Source organism: Chrysochloris asiatica, unplaced genomic scaffold, assembly GCF_000296735.1.
Source record: "Chrysochloris asiatica unplaced genomic scaffold, ChrAsi1.0 scaffold00047, whole genome shotgun sequence".
Taxonomy (NCBI): Eukaryota; Metazoa; Chordata; class Mammalia; order Afrosoricida; family Chrysochloridae; genus Chrysochloris; species Chrysochloris asiatica.
In genome coordinates this window covers 8,557,861-8,583,211 of record NW_006408565.1, presented here as the reverse complement: position 1 = coordinate 8,583,211, position 25,351 = coordinate 8,557,861, and the positions used below count along the sequence as shown (strand labels likewise).

At 40.4% G+C, this 25,351-nt stretch overlaps 1 protein-coding gene across 1 annotated transcript in view; it reads right to left on the bottom strand.

Annotated features, from left to right (window-relative positions):
* Nucleotides 1-714: 714 nt before the first annotated feature.
* Nucleotides 715-25,351, bottom strand: part of DNAJC8 (DnaJ (Hsp40) homolog, subfamily C, member 8) — a 44,252-nt gene continuing 19,615 nt past the window's right edge. The window contains exons 3-9 of the mRNA XM_006862221.1: nucleotides 16,425-16,481; nucleotides 11,673-11,739; nucleotides 11,075-11,169; nucleotides 9,076-9,147; nucleotides 3,429-3,520; nucleotides 2,347-2,422; nucleotides 715-837 (exon numbers count right to left, since the gene is read on the bottom strand). Of these exons, the coding sequence (XP_006862283.1) occupies nucleotides 715-837; nucleotides 2,347-2,422; nucleotides 3,429-3,520; nucleotides 9,076-9,147; nucleotides 11,075-11,169; nucleotides 11,673-11,739; nucleotides 16,425-16,481 (582 nt within the window). The remainder of the gene's footprint in view (nucleotides 838-2,346; nucleotides 2,423-3,428; nucleotides 3,521-9,075; nucleotides 9,148-11,074; nucleotides 11,170-11,672; nucleotides 11,740-16,424; nucleotides 16,482-25,351) is intronic.

Sequence of the window (25,351 nt, the reverse complement as noted above, 5' to 3'; positions counted from 1 at the left end):
CCCCACCCTTGGAATAATGCCTAAGGAAAAGTGTACCAGTGGTTTGGGTATAAAAATTTATTCCACATACAGAGTTTTACTACTAATGAATACAGACAGGCTAGGACACAATGGTACTGGAGAGAGGACAGCTGGCTCTTTGGAAAGGGAACAGGTTTGGGTAGCTCTGAGCCTCGTGCCACGCTGATTCATCAGTCAGATTAGGAGGGGCGGCAGGGCATTGAGTGACCGCCTTCCCTGTCCGACTTGGGGCGTCAAAAGATGCCATGCCCAGAAGCAAGCAGCTGAAGACAAAAGGGCTTCCTAAGACGTCCAGGCTTGTCTCAGAAGTCACTGCAACACCATTTTAAGCAACATGTTTAATTGGCTGATTTCCATAAACTATACACAAAGTTTCTAACCATCACAATTCAGTGAAGTACAAAACATGAAGTTACAGGCTGTGGGAACAGAAGGAGCATGGGGGATGGCACCTTCCTTTCCTGGCGACTCTGGGGGTAGGGAGTGGGGAAGGCCTTTATTTTTTTAAACCAATCCCCTCATTTCAATGTACAAAAGAATTATTCTGATTGATATTAAATTGTATTAAAACAAAATGGACTAAAAAGCAAATACTACTCTATGTTGGGGTATGGGTGGGAAGAAAGAATGAGTCCTTCAAAGCAGGAGTGGGGAGCAGTTGGAGAAAGGTTCTGTGGCTGTGACCTCAGGTGGTCACTCACGTTGCTCCATTTTTACTTTTGGTGGTCTAAGGAAGGTCCGATTTTTCTTCTCTTTCTTCCCCTTTGTGTTAGCTTGGAAATTTCGCCAACTATCCACACGACCATCTCGACTTTCCTAAATAAAAAAAAAAAAATGTGAAGTGAGGAAGCTAGTTAATTAGGGAAGGGCCTCAACCTGCTCTGGCATCCTCCCTATCCTCCTGCTGCCCTGTCTTCTGGAATGGTCCAAGAGCAGAACAAAAACCACGGTCATAGAGTTCATTCTGAATCTTTATAGGAACAGACAGTCTCATCTTTCCCAAGGAGCAGCTGGTGGATTTGAACTACCTACCTTGTGGTTAGCAGCCCAACATCTTATCCCCAGCACCATTAGGGCTCCTTAAGACCAAAACAGAGTAGAACTTTTCTCCCATTTCAATAAATGCAGGGAAATGTCGCATCACCCCTAGAAGGCTGGACGAGCTTCATGTTGGAAGAGGTTGGTTGGTTGGTTGGTTATGTGCCGTGGAGTCGGTCCCGACTCATAGCGACCCTGTACAGAGTTGCTGAGGCTGTAAATCTTTATGGGAGCAGAAAGCCTCATCTTTCTCCCATGGAACTGTTGGTAGTTTCGAACTGCTGACCTTGCGGTTTGTAACCCAGTTCATAACCACTACACTACCAGAGCTCCTTTTTGGAAGAGGAGAGGGGCAAAGTAAGTTAACTCTCCCCCAGAACAATGAGATTACCATTGCAGGGGACCTCTGGACTAGATGTTATTTCTCACAAAGACTTAAGGTGTCCTGTCACCCACAATTCACAAATCCTAACCCTGAGGTTCAGAGAGGCTGAATCGTTTTTTAAGGTCATAAACTAACCAGCAGGGCAGCCAGTCTTTCCATTTCATTTTCCTGCCATGCCCCAACATGTGGGGGGGGATACCTCAAAGCAAGCACAATGCTTAGCCAGTTATGCTGAGTTTCACTAGGATCTCTTCCTCCTAATCAAAGGATCTGCTAATTTCTCATAACCAGAAACAAAGTTAGGAAACTCTGGTTAGCCATACTTACCCTGAGTCCTAAATTCTATATAAGATCAAATGTTGCTAGAAGTCAGGAAATCACCTGAACACTTGCAGAATATAAATCAGGGTCATAAGAGGAGTCAAGTTCAAAAGCCATTAGCTATTCCTGCAGGCCAAATGGAGGCATCACAGGAACCTCAGTTTCTACTATTATCAGGCCTCTAGATTTACACCCTCGGAAACCCTGTACAGGGTCGCTATGGGTCGGAACCGACTCGATGGCACTTAACAACAACAACAACAATCAAGGGCGCTAGTCTATATTTACCCCCAATATACAAATCATTTTCCTTGAGCCCAGTAGGCAGCTCTGCCTACCACAACTGCTGAAAAAGCAAAACAAAACACCACTCAGGGATCCACCCCATTTGCTCAAGGCCACAGAGCTTGAAGTTAGATGAGCCAGGACACAGACTCATTCTCCGTATTTCCCACTCTTCCCTGCATAGCCCATTTCCCTGTCTGTGGAGATGTCCCAGGGATCAAGTGTCTTTGCTGGGAAGGTTTTGTTGTTTTTTTTAAATTTCGGACTAAAAATTTCTGGCCACCTTGAAAACTTACTTCAAAGTTTTTCTGCCACTCCCTTTCTCGTTTGGCTTTTTCTTGAGCTTCAATCTCTTCTTCCCTTTGTCGCTTCCTAGAAGGAAAACCAGACCACAGTACTTATATGACATTTAACCACGTATGTTAAGGTAATTCTCACAGAAGCAGGCCAATAAAATCAGTTCTCTAGAGGATGCTCCAGCGCTGGCTATCTAACTAGGGCTCAAAGTACTTCCATGAATTTCTCATTCTAGGGTTTGGGGCCAGATATAAGTATTTCTGTTATACAAACAGATATAACAATCAAAGCCCAATCAATAATAAACTGAGGTCTGGGTCAATAACAAAGCTCTGCCAAGAACCCAGGCCACCTTACTTCTGATATCAAGCAGAAGAATGGTTAGTGGCAGAAGTACTTACTCAAGAGGTTCTCTAGACAAAACCCTACTTAAGACAAGGATATTTCACACAATAACCTCAATTAGCAAAATATAGTTATTGTTAAACACTAATAACAATATAAAATACATATGCTAAACTAACCTCAAGACTTCTGATGAGCAAGGGATTTCAAATTTAGAATAATACTGCACAGTCCTACACACTTACAGTAGCAGCCACTAATCACACAAAAGGTTCTGGCCTCCCAAACAATGGCCTATTTTATTCTGGGAAGTCAGGAAGAAAACAAACAGCCAAGCACTCTTGATTGTAAACTCCCTAAGGACAGATCTATTCAATATTTCCCAAAAGTTAAAGTGAAAATTGCTTACCCTGATGATTCAAAAGCTTGGCTGTTTCAGATAACGATTTTAGTTGATCTCTTCAATGATATACCATATAATTCATTAGGAAAATTTCCCAAAGACCATTATTGGTTAATTTAGGTATTTTGTTGTTGCTATTGTCGTTAAGTGCCATTGAGTCAGTTCTGATCCATAGCAACCCCGTATAGGGTTTCCAAGGAGTGAATGGTGAACTTGAACAGCCGAACTTCCAGTTCAAACAGGTTTGCAGTCTGGCACATTAACCCACAGCGCCACACCAGGTCTCCAATTTAGGTATTTAGTAAGGTTTAAATAAATACACTGAAAAAGTACCTTTCATGCATCTCTTTGGCCTCTCTTTCTTTCCTTTTAATTTCCAGTTCAGCAAAGAGCTTCATGGTCTGTTTATACACGGCTTGTTTGAACTACAAGAAAAGTAAGAACCAAAGAACAGTAAAAATTTTACCAGAAACCTGAATCAAGAGCTTTTAAATGGAGCCCAAGTCAGAAGCAGATTAGAACTCATCAAGGGAAGACTGAAGAACTCATCTCTCTTGGGAGATAAATAACACAGTCACCTCTGATGCCTCTCCACCTTATCATGCAAATGACAGGCCTTAACTTGTTCCGATAAAAACACCCAATAAGGAGGCGGGGCTTGATGGCGGATAGGGTAGAGGTGAAGTTTTCCGACAACAATACAACAGAATACCAAGCAAAGCAGGTTCAGGGCAGAGCTCCAAAACGCTGAGCCACATATTTAGGAATATTTTTAAAGTTTGAAGGTTTATAGCTAGTGGAACTTGTAGCAGAAGTAAGAAATCTTGTACTTTAGAATCTGCCTGGCTCAGCGGCCCAGAGTAGCAGACAAGTTGGGCGAGACCAAGCAACAAGACCAAGGTGGGGTGCACGCAGACCAGCCAAGGAATAAGGCCGTGGGAGCCTCGGAGCAAAGGTGGACAATATACGTTCACACTTTTGCTTTGTTCTGATTTCTACTTTTTTTTTGGTATCTGTTCACTGGCCCCCCACTGTCTGTGCACCTTCATTCTGGTGACTAGAGTGGGTACCTGAGCAAGTGGTCACGCCCCACCTCCACCACTGCTGGGTTCTTCTGCCACGTATGCGCACAGATAGTCTCAGCATTTAAAGCTACAGGCATCTCAAAATGGCCACAGCTGGCCCTGAACTGTTTACTAATAGGGAAAAGGACAGAACAAGAAGTGTAGAAACAAAACAGGCTGAAAATTAAATCCCAAAAAACAGCATAACAACCAAGAGTGGCATCTTGAAATTTATCAGGTGGCCTTGGAGACAAGATGAAAGAGGGTATTAAAATCATACTCATATTAGGCTACAGATTATTATTTTTTCCTTCTCTCCCTTTTCTGTGATTATAGATTACAGTACCCAATCTAGTTTTTTTTTTTTAGTTGTTGTTTTTTTGGTTTGTTTTAATGAGGTTTTTTTCTACCTTTGGGGGACTCATTCTCTCCCTATATTACCCAAGAAGAGACAACAATTGATGCCCTGTAGTTAAGCTATAATCACACCCTATAAAACCCCACAACTCAGGCAAGAACCAATACCAACTGCCATATACCAGGGAGGCGGACACCACCTGCGAAAATTACTCTGAGTTAAACTAGTAATAAGAAGAGTGAAAAGGGAAGCCCATATCCTGATCACATCTACCTGGAGGTAATCAGAAAGCATAAAAAAATACCAAAACACACACTCAATTACATAGTAAGGCCACAGATAAACACTAAACATGTCCAAGAAGCAAAAGCAGATGACCATATTAGCATAGGTCCATAAATAAGATAAAATGCCTGAGTTAAATGACCTAGAGATAGACCTGGATTACATTCTGGAAGGATGGCAGGCCTTGGAATTCAGAAAAATGATTATAAAATGTTTCAAAACACTTTACAATGGAGATGAGAAAAATAAGGAAGAAGTCAGGAAAGTGCTTACAAGAACAATCAAATAAGATAGATACAGCATTGAAAACAATTCAAAACCTACAGAAAGAGGTTCAAACAATCAATGACAGAATATCACAAAAAGACAATTCACTGAAAGGGCAAAGGAGTAGAACAGATGAGATGGAAGGCAGAACTAGTGAGCTGGAAGACAAATCTCTCAGTACCACTAAGATAGAAGAACAAGCAGAAAAAAGGATAAAAAAAAACCCTGAAGAAGGTCTAAGATCCTCCTTGGACAACATGAAGAGGAATAACTTAAGAATTATCGGCATTCCAGAACAAAAAGAATCACACTAGTCCATAGAGGAAATAGTGGAAAAACTGCTGGAAGAGAATTTCTCTAACATCCTGAAAAGTGAAAAGATAAAACATTCAAGAAGCTCAACACACCCCAGGAAGGATAGACCCCAAAAGAAAATCACCAAGACATATCATAATCAAGCTCTTCAAAATCAAAGATAAGGAGATAATCCTGAAAGCAGCTCAAGAAAAAAGAAACGTTACATACAAAGGCAAGCAAGTCAGATTAAACTCGGATCTCTCAGCAGAAACCATGCAAGCAAGAAGACAATGGGGAGACACATATAAAACCCTGAAAAAAAAACTGCCCACCAAGAATCCTTTATCCAGCAAAGCTATCAATCAAATACGATGGTGTAATTAAAACATTCCAGGATAAACAGAAGCTAAGGGATTTTGCCAAAGCCAACCCTGTGCTACAAAACATCCTAAAGGAAGTTCTGTGGACAGAGAACCAACAAGAACAGACAACAACCAGAGACTGACATACATGGAAGCACCTCCCAGAACTAAATCGCCAGATGGAAGAGTCGAGAACAGAACAAAAATTGAAGAACAAACTCAGAGAATCTGGAAGGTCAGTGTATGATCAAAACAATTACAATATAAATGAAGGTAAACATGTAGGAACAGAGATTCAGATGGTGAGAAGGTCAGGTAGATTACAGGACAAAATAGACTGCACTAAATGGAGAGAAAAGTTAATGGACTATAAGGCAACCTCAAAAAAAATTAACACTTCACAACATACCAAGAGAATGAAAATTCAAGAAGAACATGGAAACATTAAAACTATGAGGAAACTTGCAAAAAAGAACACAAAAACCATGAACTCAGCACGGGAAGACACACAGAACAAAGAAAGCAGCAACATCACACACAAAAAACAAACATAATGGCAGCAATTAATCCATATCTATCGATAACTACACTGAATGTAAATGGATTAAATGCACCAGTTAAGAGAAGAAGGGTGGCAGAATGGATAAGAAAAAAAGATCTTTCAATATGCTGTCTGCAAGAGACACATCTTACACACAGAGACAAACACAGATTAAAAGTCAAAAGATGGGGAAAAAAATATGCCAAGCTAATTGCTATCAAAAACAAACAGGAATGGCAGTACTAATCTCTGATAAAGTAAACTTTAAGGCAAAAACCAGCATAGTAGATAAAGATGGACATTATCTCATGCTTAAAGGGACAATTGAACAAGAGGACATAACCATAATAAATATGTATGCTCCCAATGAAAGAGATCCAAAATATATAAAGCAGGAAAAAAAAACACCCAATCAGAAAAAAATAAGTCTCTACTTATTACTATCACCTGGGTTTTAAAAGGCCCTTTCTTCAAAACTTATAAAAAATAAAACTCTTTCTTTTCACAAAGTATTCTAGGCCCAGATATCAAGTTAGGTACTAGAAATACAAAGTTACTACCAAACAGTCTAGTCTTAGGGGCCTACTGACTATGTAGACCTGTTGCTGTTGTTGTTAAGTGCCATCAAGTCAGTTCCAACTCATAGTGACCCTGTAGAGGGTTTCTGAAGATCGATTGGTGGGTGTGGACAGTTGACCTTGTGGCTCTAAACTGACCTTTCAATCCATGGCATTAGTTGCTCTTTCCTACCCCATTATCAGTTCTCTCTTAAGACACACGTTCACCCAACATAAAGCCTATTTCCATATGTTACCTTGTAGCTACTTGTGGCCATGTAACTTAAGTTTTAGTCAATGGAATGTAAAGAAAACTAATGTACACAGCTTTCTGGAATGTTCTTAGAAAATCCGGTTTGTCCTTTCTACCCACCTGCCCCTTCCACTAGTTTGCTGTTTGGCATATGGGTGAGGTGATAAGACATCTTAAACTAAAAGGATGGAGGCATTATCCTTTTGGCATAGTCACAGAAAGAGGAGACAGACATATGATGCAGTAGTGCCAGCATACCAGCCCAGGGCTATCTTGATTCAAACCATCACCATTTTGGGTCTCACTCATAAAAAGCTGAACTTATACTCTAACAGAAACAGATAGTAAAATACTAAGTTGAAACAGAAAGGCAGAGTTTGAAAAAGTACATTACATTATATCTTATGAAAAGGGTCCCTGAGTGGAGTTGTAGGAAAAGCACTGGGCTATTAACTGCAAGGTTTGAGATTTACACCCACCAGCTCCTCCTTGGAAACCCTATACAGGGTCGCTATGAGTTGGAACCAACTTGATGGCTCTTAACAACAACATAGAGTCCTGGTGCGGAGATACAGAGTAATGCATACAGACAGAGTAGAATGGCTCCTTAGGGTTTCTGAGACTAAAAATCTTTACAGGAGTTGTTGCAACAAGGAAGTACCGTGGAGTCTCCTCTGACCACAGCAGCCCCTGTATAGGGTTTCTGAGGAGCAGATGATGAGTTTGAACCACCAACCCTTCAGTGTAAACAGACCTTGTGATCCAGCACTTATCTTACAGTGCCACACTAGGATTTCATATATTCCCTACTAGCCACTTATTTTGGGGTGTACTTTGTCATAGTACTTTGTATTTTCCTCTCAGTCCTATTTCTCCTCCCTTTTAATTGTCCTCTATAGTCTTTACTGATGACTTTCAAATGCTCTTTGGTCCTTCCAGGAAACCCTATACAGGGTTGCTATGAATCAGAACCAGCTCAATGGCACTTAACAACAACAATAACAAGGGAAGATATAATAGTTCTCAAACAGTATGACAAACCAAAGATGGGACCAATCAGGGTTGGCAAAATCACTGAAGCAACAAGTTATAAGAAGGACGTTTCCCTAGTAAGTCAGACTCTCCTCCATAGACCTTGGACAATCGGACAAGTAGATGGGATAAATTAAACACTGACCTAATTTGTGACAAGATTAAGATGATTTGAAATTTTTCAGGCTAATGTGGCAATTATACACACATAGTTGAGTACTACAGGAGCTTCAAAAGGTATGTGGAAAAAATCCATTATATCTTGTAATTGCAATTTTCCATGAACCTGGAACCCCCCTCACAGACTCCCTTAGCCATTCTCCACTAAACAACTCACTGGATTAGCCAGCTTGCTTCATTTGCTCTGGAAAACATTATCAGGAACACAAAAGGTGCTGTGGCTAACAGGCAGCTGTCTACTTACTTATCAACAATTAGTTGTAATTCTTGCCAAAGCTATTGATGCCCATTGCAATTCTTACTGTGGTTATGTAATTTAATTATCATAGGCACTGATAAATATGGTTACAGAAATGTGTTTCTTTGAAAGACAGTGGAACGCTTTCACAAGATTCAATACACATGAGTCGTTAAAAATAATTTGTGTTGGATTAGCTACAGGTGAACTAAGAATCATAAATAGCTAGGATTTTGCTCTTAGTTTGATTCACAAGTACCTAAGTTTTCAATGTACTTGAATAGAAATTAAAAGTAGAAATGATAGGTAATGCTTTGCATGTTGTGTTTTATACAATAAAGTCAACAGGGAACTCCAATCTGGAGATCCACACTCAAAAGCTCTACATCAAAAAGAGAGTGAATAAATATGCATTATAATGTTTTACATTAAAATATAAAATGTTGACAGCACATATGCATCCTTCCTTAGGTTCACTCTGTTTAAACCTACTCATCACTGAACCCAACCACCCAAATAAGGAGTGATTCTCCATATTTAACTCACCAGCTCAGGATCATCTTCCTCTACATTTGTAGATTTCCCTTCCTTCTTTAACTGCTTTTTTCTCTCTTTCACCTAAAAAAAAAAAAAAGAAACAAACACGTTTTCATCAAAAGATTAGCACACACTTTGAAAATATGCATCAAAACTTACACACGTGTACTTTTTTAAGGTACCTTAGATTTAACAAAATGTTTATATTAAAAACATAAGCCCCTCAACTCTAACTCCCAAACCACTGATGCAATCAAGAAACACCAGAACCCATGGATCTTCTCCAACCTCATCTAAAAGCCAATCTACCCAGAAGGTGAAGGGGAACCAGCTAGGAGTTGTCCTCAACTCTTAGATCTCATGTCAAATCTAAAGAACGTTTGATACCTTGAACAGATTAACCATTTACTTTGTGCAATTTGGGACCCTATGTTTTAGCAAACTCAGCATATTTTGTCAAGTTTTAAAAGAAGCTACAAAATTTGAGGAATTTAGTGTTTTGGGGTGTTAAGGTTTTCTGGCTAAGTAAGACCCACAAAATCATTTGGTCTGGCCCAACCAAGACAGCAGCAGTTCCAGCCATCACACTGCTGTTGCTGTTAAGTGCCATTAAGTCCGTTCTGACTCATAGTGACCCAGTATAGGATTTCCAAGGAGCGTCTGGGTGGTGGTGGTGGGGCTTGAACTGCTGACCTGTGGCTCAAAGTCCAGGGCTGATCCTATAGCACCACACCAGAAGTCATCACATTAGGGGTGAATTAATTAAATTGTTTGACCAAATATAACAAGCTACTTTTTTAAGTTGATAATTTTATATGGTCTGTGAATGATGTTATAAATTTTAGCAGAAAAAACGTTCCCCACCCCTGCCTTAATCGAATAATTTTCACACTATATTAATAATGCTTCTACAACTTTGGCTACCACTGAAATAGAAAAGAGAAAAAAGAAAAAAAAAAGAATATACCCATTCACATAAATGTGACATTATGCCATTAAATAATCATTCATTTTACCACACCAAGAAAAAAAAAACCCAAGTGTCTTCCTAGCTCAGAAAGGTCCTACTGCCACCTTGTGGTCAGGAAACCTAAAGGTGGCTCTCTTACAGGCTAAAGACAGAATGGGTATTTCTGCCACAATGATTTAAAGAGAAATTGTCAAGCACTTTTCTAAGTTCTACCAAAATTGGGCCTGTAGATGCTATCATTTCCAATACACAACTAGCAGGCTATATTATTGTGCTTTGTTTCCTCTTTTATCCATTTTCCTCATTGAAATTGGGCTCATTATTATTGGTCATAAACTTGCCTCAGATGCTAAAGCTCTTCAAAAGGAAGTTCACATCCATACTCTTTCAATACTTATTTACAACACTGACACTGAAACAGCTCTTAGAAATGGTCTTGAGATTCTTGCCTCATTAAGTTAAAAATGAAAAAAAAAAAAGCATTTCTTACCTTAATCAAGCCATCCTAACATTTCCCATTACATAGGAAAGTTAGATAACACCCTCAAGAGCAAAAAGTAATATTAGCTAACTGAATTTCTTTTCATGGGTCCTTCCCATGCCTGATATTATTACTATTTTCAAATATTTCTTATAGCTCCTTGCCAGGTTTCTTTAAAGCCCACATTCCAACCCTTCACAGGAACAATCATAAAACTCAAAAGTCAAACTAACAGCACAGTTCCACTTTTCCATTCTCAGACTGGGGTAACCTGGCAATCTGCAACAAAAGAGTAAGAACAGCTCTCTGGCCAAAACACAGGGCTGGTAGGGAAAGAGGTGAGATTGATGTCCCAGCCTTTTCTGTCCCTGGGCTCTCAGGGTTTATTACAACTGTAGCCACACACTATTCTTGACTACCATAGCAAAGTGGTGGAGACCACTTAAGTGGCCATAAATTAATCCAGTAGGCATTGCTATACTAACATTTACCCTCCGACAAGTTGCCCCAAACTTACTGGTACTTCCTATAAATCCAGCAACACTATAAATACTTACAGTGTGTTCCACGTATTCTTTTCCTGCCTGAATTACATCCAGGGCCCTCTTCTTTTGCTCCTGATCCAGTAGCAACTTGTAAGCTTTGTCCACAGCTAATGCAAAACATTGAAATTAACTGTTTCTGCAAAAACCCTCTGAAAGTCTGAACTGTACTCAGGCAGTGTAAATGGGCTTGTGCCATCTAAAAGCATTCCCTAGTTTGTTATTTACTATTGTTAAACTAATTTAAAAACATACAACTAAAGCAGTGCATTCCAAGAGGCTTGAAGAAAATTAAATCTACACATAAGACTAAATATACTACATCTGGATTTAATTCTGTGATAAAATATTTCCAAATTTTTTTATGTTCAGAAAAGAAAAAAAGATCCAATATAGTAACAGTCTTTGTTGACAGATAAAAGTTTTACACAGCAAAATTAAGGTCTACTTAAATAGCAACACTGTTTTGGAATGACAACTGTTCTACTGAAAACCACAGCTTCTTTATGATCAGAAGACAAAACTAGAACATTCCTTTCTTGATCCAGGACAAGGGACAGTTAGTCTCTAGCACTGAGAATATTTAGTGAGAAGTAGGTAAATGTACAAATACCTTCAAAAGCTTTTTGTGCTCTATCAGCATCATCTTGATTTTTGTCAGGATGCACCAAGATAGATAACTACAATAAGAAAAAGTTAGGTTTGTCAAAGAGGAAGGAACATTTAGTAACTCTTGACCTGTACCTGTGTTACTCTGGGGGGAAAGACTATCTTAGCTAAAAGCATTTTTTTTTTTTATTTAATTTCATGCACAAAAATTTAGTTTTTTAACAAAATTCAAGCTCTAAAAAGTAAATGCACAAATGGGAAACATTTAGGGCTTCAATCATAAAGTTGAGAACAAATGAAAGCCTTTGTATTATGAAGATGTTGTGATCATTTAGGGATGGGAGAGTTGAAAATTACTACTTTCCTATTATGGTCCCTATTCTGAGCACTAGTATAACGTGGGTATGATTTCTTTCCTTAAAGAACTTCTAAAATAAAACAGTGGTTCTGGCTGTACCCCCTGTGAAGCTTTAAAAAAAAAATACAGAGGTCTACTTTTCACCCTCTGAACAACTGACAGAGTCTCTGGCATCTGTAATTTTATACATGTATATTTGTGTGTGTGTGTCATCTATAATACTTTTTAAATCTTTACTTAACTGGGTATTAGTAAGGAACTACTGTTACTTTTTGTTAGGTATGAAAAATTGTGCAAGAAAGTGGTGGTAATGGTATGCGTGGAGTCTGTTCCAATTCATAGTGTCCCCGCATAGAGTTTCTGAGGCTGTAAATCTTTACAAGAGCAGAAAGACTTATGTTTCTCCTGCTGAACAGCTATAGTTTCGAACTGCTGACCTTGAGGTTAGCAGTCCTACTCCTAACCACCACTACCACTACACTACCAGAGTACAATGATTTAGCCAAAATGTTGTTGTTGTTGTCAGGTGCCATTGAGTTGGAACCGACTCATAGCGATCCCATGCACAGCAGAACGAAACAATGTCCGATCCTGGGCCAACCTCACTACCACTGCCACACTTGAGTCCATCAGTGATGTCATCTGGCCAATCCATCTCGTTAGGGGTCTTCCTCTTTTTGTCTGACCCTCCACCTTACCCAGCATGACATCCTTCTCCAGAGACTGTTCCTTCCGGACAATATGTCCAAAGTATGAGAGACGAAGCTTAGCCATCCTGGCCTCCAAGAAGCACTCTGGCTGCACTTCTTCCAAAACAGATCTATTGGTTCTTTTGGCAGTCCATGGCACTTTCAGTATTCTCCTCCAACACCACAACTCAAAGGCATCGATTCTTCTACGATCTTCCTTATTCACTGTCCAGCTTTCACATCCATATGAGGCTATTGAAAACACCATGGCCTGGGTCAGGCGCACCTTAGTCCTCAAGCTGACATCTCTGCTCTTCAATACTTTGAAAAGTTCCTGTGCAGCAGATTTGCCCAGTGCAATACGTCTAGCCAAAATACGTATAGTTAATATTGCTGCTGCATGTATGTGGTTGAGAACAGGGGTGTTTATTTTCTATTCTTTCCTTTTTGTGTAACTAACTTTTTTCGTTAAAATATAAAAAACAAAACATTCCACAGGCGACTCTTCCACACAGCCACGGTAAAGAACCACTGAGCTACTATCCTGGCATAGAGAAACCAACCAACTGAAGCAGAGGGAACAGTGTTAAGGGATAGCAGCAAGTGGGAACCAAATGATAAGTCCAGCATTGCTGGTGCCAGAATCCTGGATTCCAATTCCAACTTCAATGAATTACTAGCTACAAGATCTTGAGCAATTCACTTAGTCTATCTCCAGTTTCATTTCCTCCTCTGTAAATGGGACAATATTAGTTACCTACATCTCACTGGAATGCGATAAAAATGAAATAATATAAGGAAAGAAATTAGCACAGCGTCTAACACACAACAAAAATATATCCAGAGGGCATACTGTGAGCCAAGACCTAGTCTAAGTGTTTTATGTATATTATCTCATTTAATCCTTTTAACAACCCAGGAAGAAGCACCATTATGTGCATTTTACAGATGATGAAACACATGTACAAAGGTTGAAAGTAACTTGCCCAAACTCACACTGCTTATTAAGTGGTACAACCAAGTTTAGTTCCTATGCCAACACTTTTAACCATGAGGCAATATTAATGACTCAATAAAAACCCTGAGTTCTTTATGTAACTACATGAAAAGTTGTTTTGACAATGGACTTGAATGCCTGCTTATTAAATTGGTAAAGACTACTAATGCATTACATTAGGAAACAAAATTTTAGGAAGAGGAAAAAAACTGAACATAAGTGCAGAGCAGAACTCAGGATGAAAAAAGGCTATGAAGTTATATAATGGAAAATGAGTAGGCAAAGACAAAAAAAAAACACATGCTGGTCTCATAGCAGGTCAGAAGATGGATACGAGTCAGCAATACAGGGGAAATGACTATTGAAGAGCAAGCATAATACTGGGTATCAACAAGTATGTCATACTGGAGCTGAGGGGTATATTCTACATTGGTCAGGCCCTATTAAAACATGAAGTACATAAGAAATACACAGAAATTAGAAAGTGGGGGGAAAAAAAGAACAAAAATGCCATTGGCAAAAACAGATTATAGGGACTGTGATTATTCAACTCATGGCAGAACTAGCTAGTGGTTGGTTACTCAGTTATCAAACATGGAAGGGTTTTTTAAAAGACACTTATAAAACCTGTAACTCATTATTAAACATCAGAATAGGTAAGAATTAGTTTGTGGATCTTCTTTCCTGGTTATTCTGTATTATTAAACTATGTATCTCATGGATATTCATTTAGTTAGAAAAAGATAAAACTGAGGGATGGGGTGTGGTTTCCCTTGCATACCATTATAAAATAGACACTTGAGGGGGACAGAAAGGAATAGCCAGAAATATCACCATAGAAAGCTTGTAAGTCGTCTTCTGCCTACGAGTGATTGGAATACCTAAAATGGGGTTACAAAGTGCCCAGTGAAGGAGGCTTCCTGTGGAGCCTCCGCATTACATAAGACCATAGGTGGAATCCTGAACCCCATCCAGAATCTTCTGAGGTGGGAAGTTTCCACTTGAAAGGACAAGCAGACCAGCCTGGAGTGGCCAAAAGAACAGAAGATATTTCTTGAAAGAAAGACCTACAGGAAAAATACAAAACAAAAACAATGATTGACTACTACAAGAACAAGCAAGTTACTAGCCCAGGAGACATCAAGGTAAGTGGTTGGGTCCTCTCAGGGCAAACCACCTTCCAAGACTAAGACTCAATGGGAATACATGAACAGACATGCGCTCTGACTGGTGACCACATTGGTCACCAATAAGGGGAACTGAGGGAAAAACAGCAATGAAGCAGCAAACTAAGCCCTACCACGTTCAAAAGACTCCTGTGAACCGGGGTAGAGACCTGGTTGGCCAGCAGTGTGGCAAGACCTGTGGACTCCTAGGCACAGAGTCAGTGACATAGGCACAGAGGACTAGACTGGAGAGTGAAGCGTCCAGCTGATAAGAAGAAAGGGCATATGCACAAGAACACTCACACTTGCAGATAATACAATACCCACTTAACCTGGCTTCAATGGCTGGATGACCAGAACTCAACTAGAAGAAGAAAGAAAAAGAAAAGGAAAAAAAGAATAATCTGATACAATTTGATGAACTTGACCTACACCTATGGATTGTTGTTACTGTTAGGTGCCACCGAGTCGGTACCAACCCACAGCAACCCTATGTGCACAGCAGAACAAAACAAAGTTGCCCGATCCTGGGTCAACCTCACTACTGTTGCTACGCTTGAGTCCATCAAGGCTGCCACTTGGCCAATCCATCTCATTGGGGTCTTCCTCTTTTTCTCTGACCCTCTACCTTACCAAACATGATAGCCTTCTCCAGAGACTGGTCCCTCCTGACAATATGTTCAAAGTATGAGAGATGAAGTTTGGACATTTTGGATGCAGTAGCTCAAAAGAGGAGACAAATCTTTACAGCGAGGATCATTCCCACCTCTTCTATATACAGGGAATACAGGGATGGGCAACTTGGACAATGGCTACCCAAAATGGGAGTGGGAGTGTACAAAGGCAAGAAGTAACTGGCTTACAAGCTTTCAAGGAGAGCCTAGATCCAGAGGGCACAGAGGAAGGTAGAATCTCCACTGAGCAGTATCCAATCTGTCTGGGTAGGGCTGATGAAAGGAGATGCAGATAGGACTCTTGTGGTACAATAGTGAATAATTGCTATCAGGACTGACTGTGAGGGTTGGAAATATAAAGGTGGATGTTTTGTAGCAAAAGAAGGGGAGTGGTTGACTTTGCAGTCCAGGAGCGGAGGTCCCTGGGACCATTATGGGAGAAGAGCGGAGTGCAGGACCCTAACCAGAGAAGCAGTGATGCCAGAGATGGAGGCAGAGACGATGACATGGAGAGATGGAACAGCTGGGGACTCTAGACCCAGAGAGGGAGAAGGGCTGTGTGCTGACGACCAGGGGTAAGGCTTGCAGGGATACCCTTTGGTTGGCTGATGATGCATGGAGGGGATTGTAACCATGGCAATGAAACGATATACGATGTAAACTATCACATAATTTACAATAAAACATTATTTTAAAATTCATTTTATTCACAGATAAACATAGCTATTCAATTATTTAATATTTTAAATCACTTAGTTATTTTTAAAGAACAATTACAAAAAAAAAAAAAAGCTAAATTTTGGCCCAAAGTATCAAGTGCTTAATACATTTTCAAAAGATTCAAACTCTGTTACAGAAAAATAATACTGTACCTGCCGAAATCTCTTTTTTATTTCCTCATCTGTCACTTCAGGATCTATCTGAAGAACCTGGAAGAATCAAAATCAAAATTGTAAAAGACATAAAAAGTATAAATTTATACATACTATAATCATCATTGATGGACTCAGGTGTGGCGGCGGTAGTGAGGTTGGCCCAGGATCGAACATTGTTTCATTCTGCTGTGCATGGGGTCGCTATGAGTCGGTTCCGACTCGATGGCACCTAACAACAACAACAACACTATAATCAACATGAAGGACCCTAGTAGCATAGTGGATTATGACCTGGGCTGCTAACCACTAGGTCAGCAGTTCAAATCCAGCAACCGCTCGGAGGGAGAAAGATGAAGTTTTTCTACTCCTGTACAGATTTACAGCTTCAGAATCCTATACAGGGCCACTATGAGTCAGAACCAAGACCACAGCACACAATCATAATCAACATGAGGATCACTGATGGTACAGTGATTTAAGCACTCAACCAAAAGGTCAACAGTTCAAACCCACCAGTCACTCAGGCAGAAAGATGTGGCAATGTGCTTCTTACAACCTGACAGCCTTGGGCACCCTATGGGGCAGCAGTTCTACTCTGTCCTATACGGTCACTGTAAGTCAGACTCCACTTGACAGCATTGGTTTTTAAATCAGAACCCAGAACAGCACCCAGTGTTTTAGAACAGTAACTGGCACACAGTTCTGAAAATTACTCAGAAAATATGAATAACTGGCTCCCAATGACCCTGAGATGAGAGAGAGAAGAGGAAGGGCTGGTTGGTCTGAAGTTTAGGAAGATGTGTGAATTCCTGAGCCCATGGGCACTAACCTAGCCCCTAGGAGCTAGGGCTGAGTGAAGCAGCCAGCTGGTCGGAAGTGCAGAGAGGTGTGCATGAACTCCCAAACTTGCAGCTAGTATCCATTGACCTAGCTTGGATGACTAGCTGACCAGAACTTGAACAAAAGAAGATATAGATGTTTGATAGTGAAAAAAATGCAAATTGCTACAATTTGAAGAACTAGACTTTTGCCTATGAATGCACTGACTCAAAATTCTACCAGGAATGGAATGATTCTTCATATCAAGGAGCAACATTATTTCTTCAGTATACTGTGTTGATAGTGACAAGAAATTTAGACACTGGCTATCAAAAGGGGGTGGGGGCTAACAAAGGTATGCAGTGGCTGGCTTACAAGCTTTCATGAGTGTGCTTAAGTGCAGAATGAGACATAAAGAACCAAATGGATATGAAAACAGGGCCTATCAATAGGCTGTCTACAAGAGACCTATCAAAAAGATGGAGACAGCCTAAATACCCATCAACAGAAGAATAACCAAACAAATTTTGTTGTTGTTAAATGCTGTTGTCGAGTCAGTTCCAACCCGTAGCAACCCTATACAGGGTGTCCGAGGAGTGACTGGTGAGCTTAAATCGCTGACCTTGCAGTTCAAACAGATTTTGCAGTCTAGCGCATTAACCCATAGCACCACACTACATACACACAATGGAATACTACAAAATGTTGAAGAATAATGATGAATCTGTGAGACACTTCACAACATGGTTGAACCTGTAGGACACTGTGCTCAGTGAAATTAGTCAATCACAAATGCATTAATATTGTATGAGGCGAATGGTGTAAAAAGTTAATTAAAAAAGGTTTTCTTGATAAAAGAAATAATCTGTGATGGTTATGGGGTGTGAGGGGAAATTATTCACATGCTAGATGGTGGTGGTGGTAGTTATGTGCCATGGAGTCGGTTCTGACTCATAGCGACCCTGTACAGGGTTTCCGAGGCTATAAATCCAAACACATGTTAACACAGGTAACAGGGCAGGCAATATATAACAAGAAGGAGGTTAGCAGAGGAAAGATGAAGGAAGTGAGACACAGGGAGGAATACAATAGATAAAGTAACTAGAGGTAAATACTGTAAACTGTTGGTACATGGAGGGAATTGCAATCCTTGTAACGAAGCAAAGTATATAATTTGTTGAATATAAAACTGATGATGTGCTCTGTAAACCCTCACTCAATTCACAATAAAAAGTTGAACAAAAAATATGGATAAACAATCAGTAACAGGAAATAACAGCTATACTATTTCATTGTTGTTAAGTGCCACTGAGTTGATTCCAACACAACGACGCTAAATAGGATTTCCAAGGAGGGTCTGGTGGGTTTGAACCATGACTTTTTGATTAGCAACCCAATGCATGCCTAACTGCCAGAGATTCCCAATTAAGACAATGCTTATTTTTACTCCATTAGAAAAATAATTTTCTTTGCAACTTTCTACACCATGAGAAAATGTTGCATTTCTCTTTCATTAATTAAGCAAGCCATACCCCCACCCCACTTTTTGTTTATCTTTATAAATGTGAAGAAAGTAAAAACAACCACACAGAGGAAAAAATTAGGCTGGCTACTGGTTTTCATCTCAATCATTGGAGTCCTGGTATGGCAATCAGGGTAAGCACTTGACTGCAAGATCGGTTTGAACCACAAGGTCAGTGGCTCAAACTCACCGGCTGTTCCTTGGAAACCCTATACAGGATTGCTATAAGTCGGAACCAACTGGACAGCACTTAATAACAACACTGATTTTCATCTCAATCCAGAAATGCCTGCTTTGCTCCATTTTACACATGTGGACACTGGAGAACAGTGCTGTAGACTAATGCAATGGACTGCAAAGTCGGTTTGAACCACAAGGTTGGTGGTTAAAGTTCACCAGCTGCTCCTCGGAAACCCTACACAGGGTTGTTATATGTTGAAACTAATTCAATGGCACTTAACAACAACTCTAGGAAATCCTGATTCCAACTCAACAGCACTGGGGTAGAGTCCTGTGGCTGGACCATCTTTATTTTTTGAGCACTAATTGGTAGGCAATGAATCTGAACCAATGTTACATTCCATAGACTTTTGGAGATTATGACAGGAACAAACTCATTCTCAAATGCTAGGGATATAATCAGGAGAGAGCAAGAAGGAAGATCATTTTCAAGAGTCATTGTGCCCCTTTATGCCTCCCCTCAAGGAGAAAGGAATAGAAAGTCACTCAAGAGGAAGAGTGAAGCCAGCACATGAGATTTACTGATGAAAACTGTGGTGCACTGTCTTACTTAGCCATAGTCTTTGTAACTCCCACCAAATGACTGGGTTGTTGTTGTTGTTGTTGTTGTTGCTAAGTGCTGTGGAATTGGTTCTGACTCTGAGTGACCCTACATAGAGTTTCCAAGGAGCAGGTGATGAGTTTGAACCTCCAACCTTGCAGTTAGCAGTCCAGTGCTTATTCTACAATGCCACATCTTGCTTGCTAATAATAATGTAAATAAGGTACATAGCACCCTTGTGAGAGTTGGTGTTTTTGTTGTTTGAAGTGCTATCAAGTCATTTTCAACTCATAGCAACTCTATATAGGGTTACTGTTGTTATTGTTAAGTGCTGTCAGTTAATAAATATAAGGTTTGGGAAGCTATAAATCTTTTCAGAAACAGAAAGCCTCATCTTTCTCCAGTTCTTGTGGGAGTGGAACCATGTAAATAAAATGTATGGAACTCTAACGTGGGGATTGGTCAGTTTCACCATCCTGCTAGTTTTAAAACGAGCCACCCCAGAGGCAGAAAGGGTGATCTCACTACTATCTAGAAGGAAGAGCCAGGAATGGAGCATGTCCTTTGGACCCAATCCAGGAGACAGCGAGCTGTGACACTGAAGATGGCAAGCAGCAATAGCAGAGAAGCAGCAGCAGCAAAGGCAACAGAACCAGGAGACCAGCAGATGTCACAGTGGGCTTCCTGGCCTACTGAGCAAGTGTGTTAAGTGCCTCAGGCAGGAGGCTTGCTGTAAAGTGGGATGCCTCTGGGCGCTTAAATCAGCAGATTGGAAAGAGCTTTTGCAAATTGACTGGCTGGCACTAACAGCAAAAGAGCTTTGTAAAACTGGAAGGGAGTGGGGGTGTTTCCAGGTGGACGGGCCAAGAGTCTGAAAGAGGTATGCTTGCAGGTACAGCTGAGAAGAGGCTGACCTACATGCTGAATGTTTATGATCCTAAACAGTAACCTGTTACTTCCCTAATAAACCCTATAACTATATTTATAGTCTGAGTTCTGTGTGGCTATGCAATGGGAGGGATGACTGGTATCAGGATTGTTATGAAGGTTAGAGGGTAGAGGCACGTCTCACCTCCGCCTCATAGGAATCACACTTGGGTTGAGGCTGATGGTGATTCTCCTCATCCTTTGTGAAGTTAGAAGAGGTCAACAATGCCACAGCCAGCCATTGTTACAGAAACCCTAATGGGCAGTGAGTCCATGATAATAGAAGAAGGAGGTTGAGAATGGCTGCAACTAGAAGAATGTAAGGTCATCAAAGATAGCCACTGAATTATTTATGTAAAATGGCTGAATTGGTTTATGTTTTGCTATGTATATTCTCATCAACAAAATTTTTTTTTTTTTTAATTTACAGATGAGAAGAACTATATATACACAGAAATATTAAAAGAATTGGTTCTGGGAAAAGAAGGAGTATGTTGAAGCAAACCAAAGTTCAACAAACTCCAAAGGTATCCAAAATGAATAAAAAGATGGAAATCCTCAGCTCTTCACAAAAAAGCCACCAATAAAGCAACAGCTTGGAACTAATGATAATGCTAAGCTTTGACTGGATTCTGAATTTAAAACATGAAGAATTATAAAGGAGATTTGGGGATAACTGAGACTGTTTGCTGTGGACTGTATGATGTTACTAAATGAGTGTTTTTCCTGGTGTGGTAATGGTAGTGTGGTTACATGGAAGAGTGTTCTAACTTTGGGGAGTGTATGCTAAGTATTTAAAGCATGATACATTATGTCTGCAGTCTACTTTCAAATGATTTGGCAATAAAGAAGAAAGCATGAAAATATACATATTGCAAAAGTTATTTTTCCAAGAGGTACATCAAATGTGCATTGACCATTGGCAACAAATATTGAGTGGCTTCAGAGCTAATCTAACTGCTTTTCCATCTTTTAAAGAGTTGAGGATGCACCATGTGATCATGAAACAGTGAAGACAATGGGCATGTACCTATGGCCCAAACCTCTTTAAATTTAGATTTATGCATTCCCATATAAATTTTCTAAGCACCTAGGATTGCCAGATACTCACTATAATTGACATAGAATTTAAAGTCCAGCAGAAAAGGGTCAGGAAAGTAATAAGTAATTGTGACAAAATGAATTTTAAAATATGGCTCTAAGGAAGCACACAGGTCTGTCCAGATTCTTGGGAAGCTTTTGTCCATTCATTCAAAATATATCTTCTGAGTTCCTATTATATCTCAGGTTTTGGAGACAGCACTGAGAGGCAGTCTCAAATCTCAAAGAACTAATTAATCAGTACACAGGAGCATAAATGTTTGACTATGGCATTCACATAAGTTCCTGAACTGAAACAAACATTAACAGTGGTCCCCTTGGGTAGTTTCTGCTTGAAATAGAAATCCACTCTAAGACCACATCTGAAAAGTTCCAGAGTCTTGTGAGCAAAACACTTTCTATCCAAGGTGCTGAACAAAATAAACAGACAACAGACGATGTGGGATTGCCTGCTGGAGAATTACAAGCTAAAATAAAAAACAAAAGAGAATCTGAGCAGGGTCGGACTGAACAGAGGATGTTAAGTTCATCTAAGCTTAAGGAAGGAAGTGGATAAGGACTCTTAACCTAAGAATAATTGTTGAATGTTTAAGAGATATCTGTATAATAGCGAAAGGTTAGAAGTGTGTGCCTGTTTAGGGATCAATGGAGATGACAGGAATTGAAAAGAAAGAACAAAAAAGTTCTCTGGGTAAAGATTAGGAACCCTAATGGGCACAGGAGTTAAAGTGCTAAGCTGCAAACCAAAAGGTCAGTGATTAGAACCCACCAAGCAGCTGCTCCACAGGAGAAAGCTGAGTCTGCTTTGGTAAAGATCAACAACCTTGGAAACAACTATGGGGCAATTCTGTTCTGTCCTGTGGAATTTCTGAGTTGGAATTGACTTGACAGCAGTGTACTTGGTTATCTGGTCTGGAATTTGCTTATTTGAGTTCATGCAGTAAAGACCCCTCAGATTTCCAATTAATTTCCCCTTTTTCTACCTGTTGTTCAGTAAAGTGGTATGCAGGAAGACTGTGCAAATTTTAACTGAAGCTGGGGAAAACAGTTATTACTGTATTACCTCCCCTTATTCGAAAAGATGGTCCACACACTGTTGTAGAAATAATCGGATTCATAAATAAGTAGATGGCTCAATAGTTGTTAAATGAGAAAAACAGAAGCCATTGATTTCCTCTGTGGTTAAGGAACACTTAAAACTTTGTAAGACAATGATATCCACACCTATAAAATTGTTAGCACACTTGTATGAAAGAAAAAGTTCTAATGGATGGTCATGGAGTTCTGCCCACTCAAACACATCCTTTGTTGTTGTTATGTGCCGTGGAGTCAATTCTGACTCATAACAACCCTGTACAGGGTTTCCCAGGGGGTAAATCTTTACGGGAGTGGAAAGCCTCATCCTTCTCCCACGGAACAGCTGGTGGTTTCGAACTGCTGACCCTGAAGTCAGCAGCCCAGTAGAGTTCCTTACACCTCACCATATCTTCACATACTCAAACATACTACTATGTTCAGGATAGGAGGTATGAGGCAGTGACTTCTAATTCCAGAACCACATTAACTATTTAACTAGTTGTTGTTGTTAGTGCCGTCAAGTTGCTTCCGACTCATAGCGACCCTGTATAGGGTTTCTGATGAGTGGCTGGTGGGTTTAAACTGCCAATTTTGCAGTTAATAGCCCAGTGCTTACCCTACAATGCCATGCCAGGACTCCATTTAACTATCCTCACCTTTCTACTGACCCTCAACAATCTGTCACTTTTAGTCACGTAGACCTCCTTAAGAGACATCAATTAATTACCTAACAAATAGGAAACACATGTCCCCTTTTCATGGTACTATGCAATGAGTCAGAACCAACTCCACGGCACATAATCACCACCACCATGTTTAAGAGTATGACTAAATAGAAAGACCCTACCAGCAGATTCTTTGACAAAGTAGACATCTACTTGGTGGTGGAAGGAGCTCTGGTAGCGTAGTGGTTACGAATCGGGCTGCGAACCTTAAGGTCAGCGGTTCGAAACTACCAGCCGCTCCGCGGGAGAAAGATGAGGCTTTCTACTCCCGTAAAGATTTACATCCTCGGAAACCCTATACAGGGTCGCTATGGGTCGGAACCGACTCGATGGCACATAACAACAACAACAACTTGGTGGTGGAGTCAAGATGGCCAAGAGGAGAGTGTTGGAGCCCAAGTGGGACAAAAAAGAGGGTGATCAGAGGGGACTAGAGGGCAACTGTAGGATGCTGGAGCCCAAAGAGGGTGAGAAGGACATTCACCTAGAATAGGAGTGGGGAACCTTTATTCTGCCGAAATTTGTAATATCATTCACAGGCCATACAAAATTATGAACTTAACAGTTAGCCTGGGGGTTCTCAAGGCTGGAAACAGATGGACAAACATGTCTTCTGAGGTGTCACTGGGATTGGATATGAGGCATGTAACCAATTGGGCCACCCAACGAACCTAGGATTTGAGGGTTTGGTTCTCTGAGAAACTTCAGAATCTCAAAATTCCATGAGAAACTGAAAGGAGTCCACATCTGTTCTTCACTCACTCTGGACCACAACTGAGGCACTTTGAGTACTGCCCTGTCTTCTCTACTGTGGCAGCCACACCATTCCCAAGAATCAGCAGCAAATAAAATGTTGTGATGCTTCAAGAAGATGAAGAAGCTTAGTATCTGGTTTTCATAAAATTTTGCCTTAGGATATTTTCTGTCTGGCATAACTATTTATGCTATATTTATAATGATTCAAACAAGAATAACTATCAGAGAAGCGGCAACAATGACCCAGTGCTAGAAGCTACAGAGCAGCGCATCTGAAAGGAGAGGTGTGACCGATTTTTCATCTTTCACTTTTCATTTTTCATGTATCTCTCCTCTTCACCCCAATCGCGCCCTTACTTCACAGCCCAGACGCCTTCAGGCGGGCAGGAGCACACCCCCAAAAGGGTCCAGCATTGGACCCACAGTTTTGCAACAGCACAGAGAGGAAACCCGCAGGTTGCTTCTTATGACGTTTTGACCCTGGAAACCAGTCCCATAGTTAACCTAAGCAGAAGCCTTTACACAGCAAAGGCCAGTGAACAGTGTCAATCACAATTTTATTTTTGTTTTTGACTGGTGGTTTCTGTCTCTGCTTTTATATTGTTTCTGTCTTGGGTCCTTTTGGCCTCACTCTTCTCCCAGGGGTGGGAGCTTTCTCCCCCTACCTTACCCAAGAAGAGACAGCAACTGTGCCCATATAGACAAGCTACAAGCATACCCTGTAACACCCCACCACCTGGACAAGAGTCAAAACCAGCTGCTAGGCATTACAGGTGAAAAGGGAAGCCTATCTCCAGATCATATCCACCAGGAGACGCTCAGCAAGCTTAACAACAAAGCAACATACATCCATTTAAGCATTAAAGACTCACATAACTGTTGAAATGTCCAAGAAAACACAATTAAAGATATCAACATATGTACAAAAACAGAAAAAAGTAACTGAGATTAATGAGCTGGAAGCAGATACAGACTTTCCAGTATAAGAGCAGGCTCTGGATCTGCCTGAGAAGGAATTCAGAAGAATAATATGGAAACAAATTCAAATGCTCCAAAAAGCTGTGGAGGGAAGAAAGAAGGAAGATGGCGGATCGGGTGGAAGTATAGCAGAGAGCTCCGCCAACAACAACACAGAATACCCGACCAAGCAGGCTCAGGGGATGGTCCCAGAACTCTGAACCACATATAAAGGAATACTTAGAAAGTTGGAAGGCTC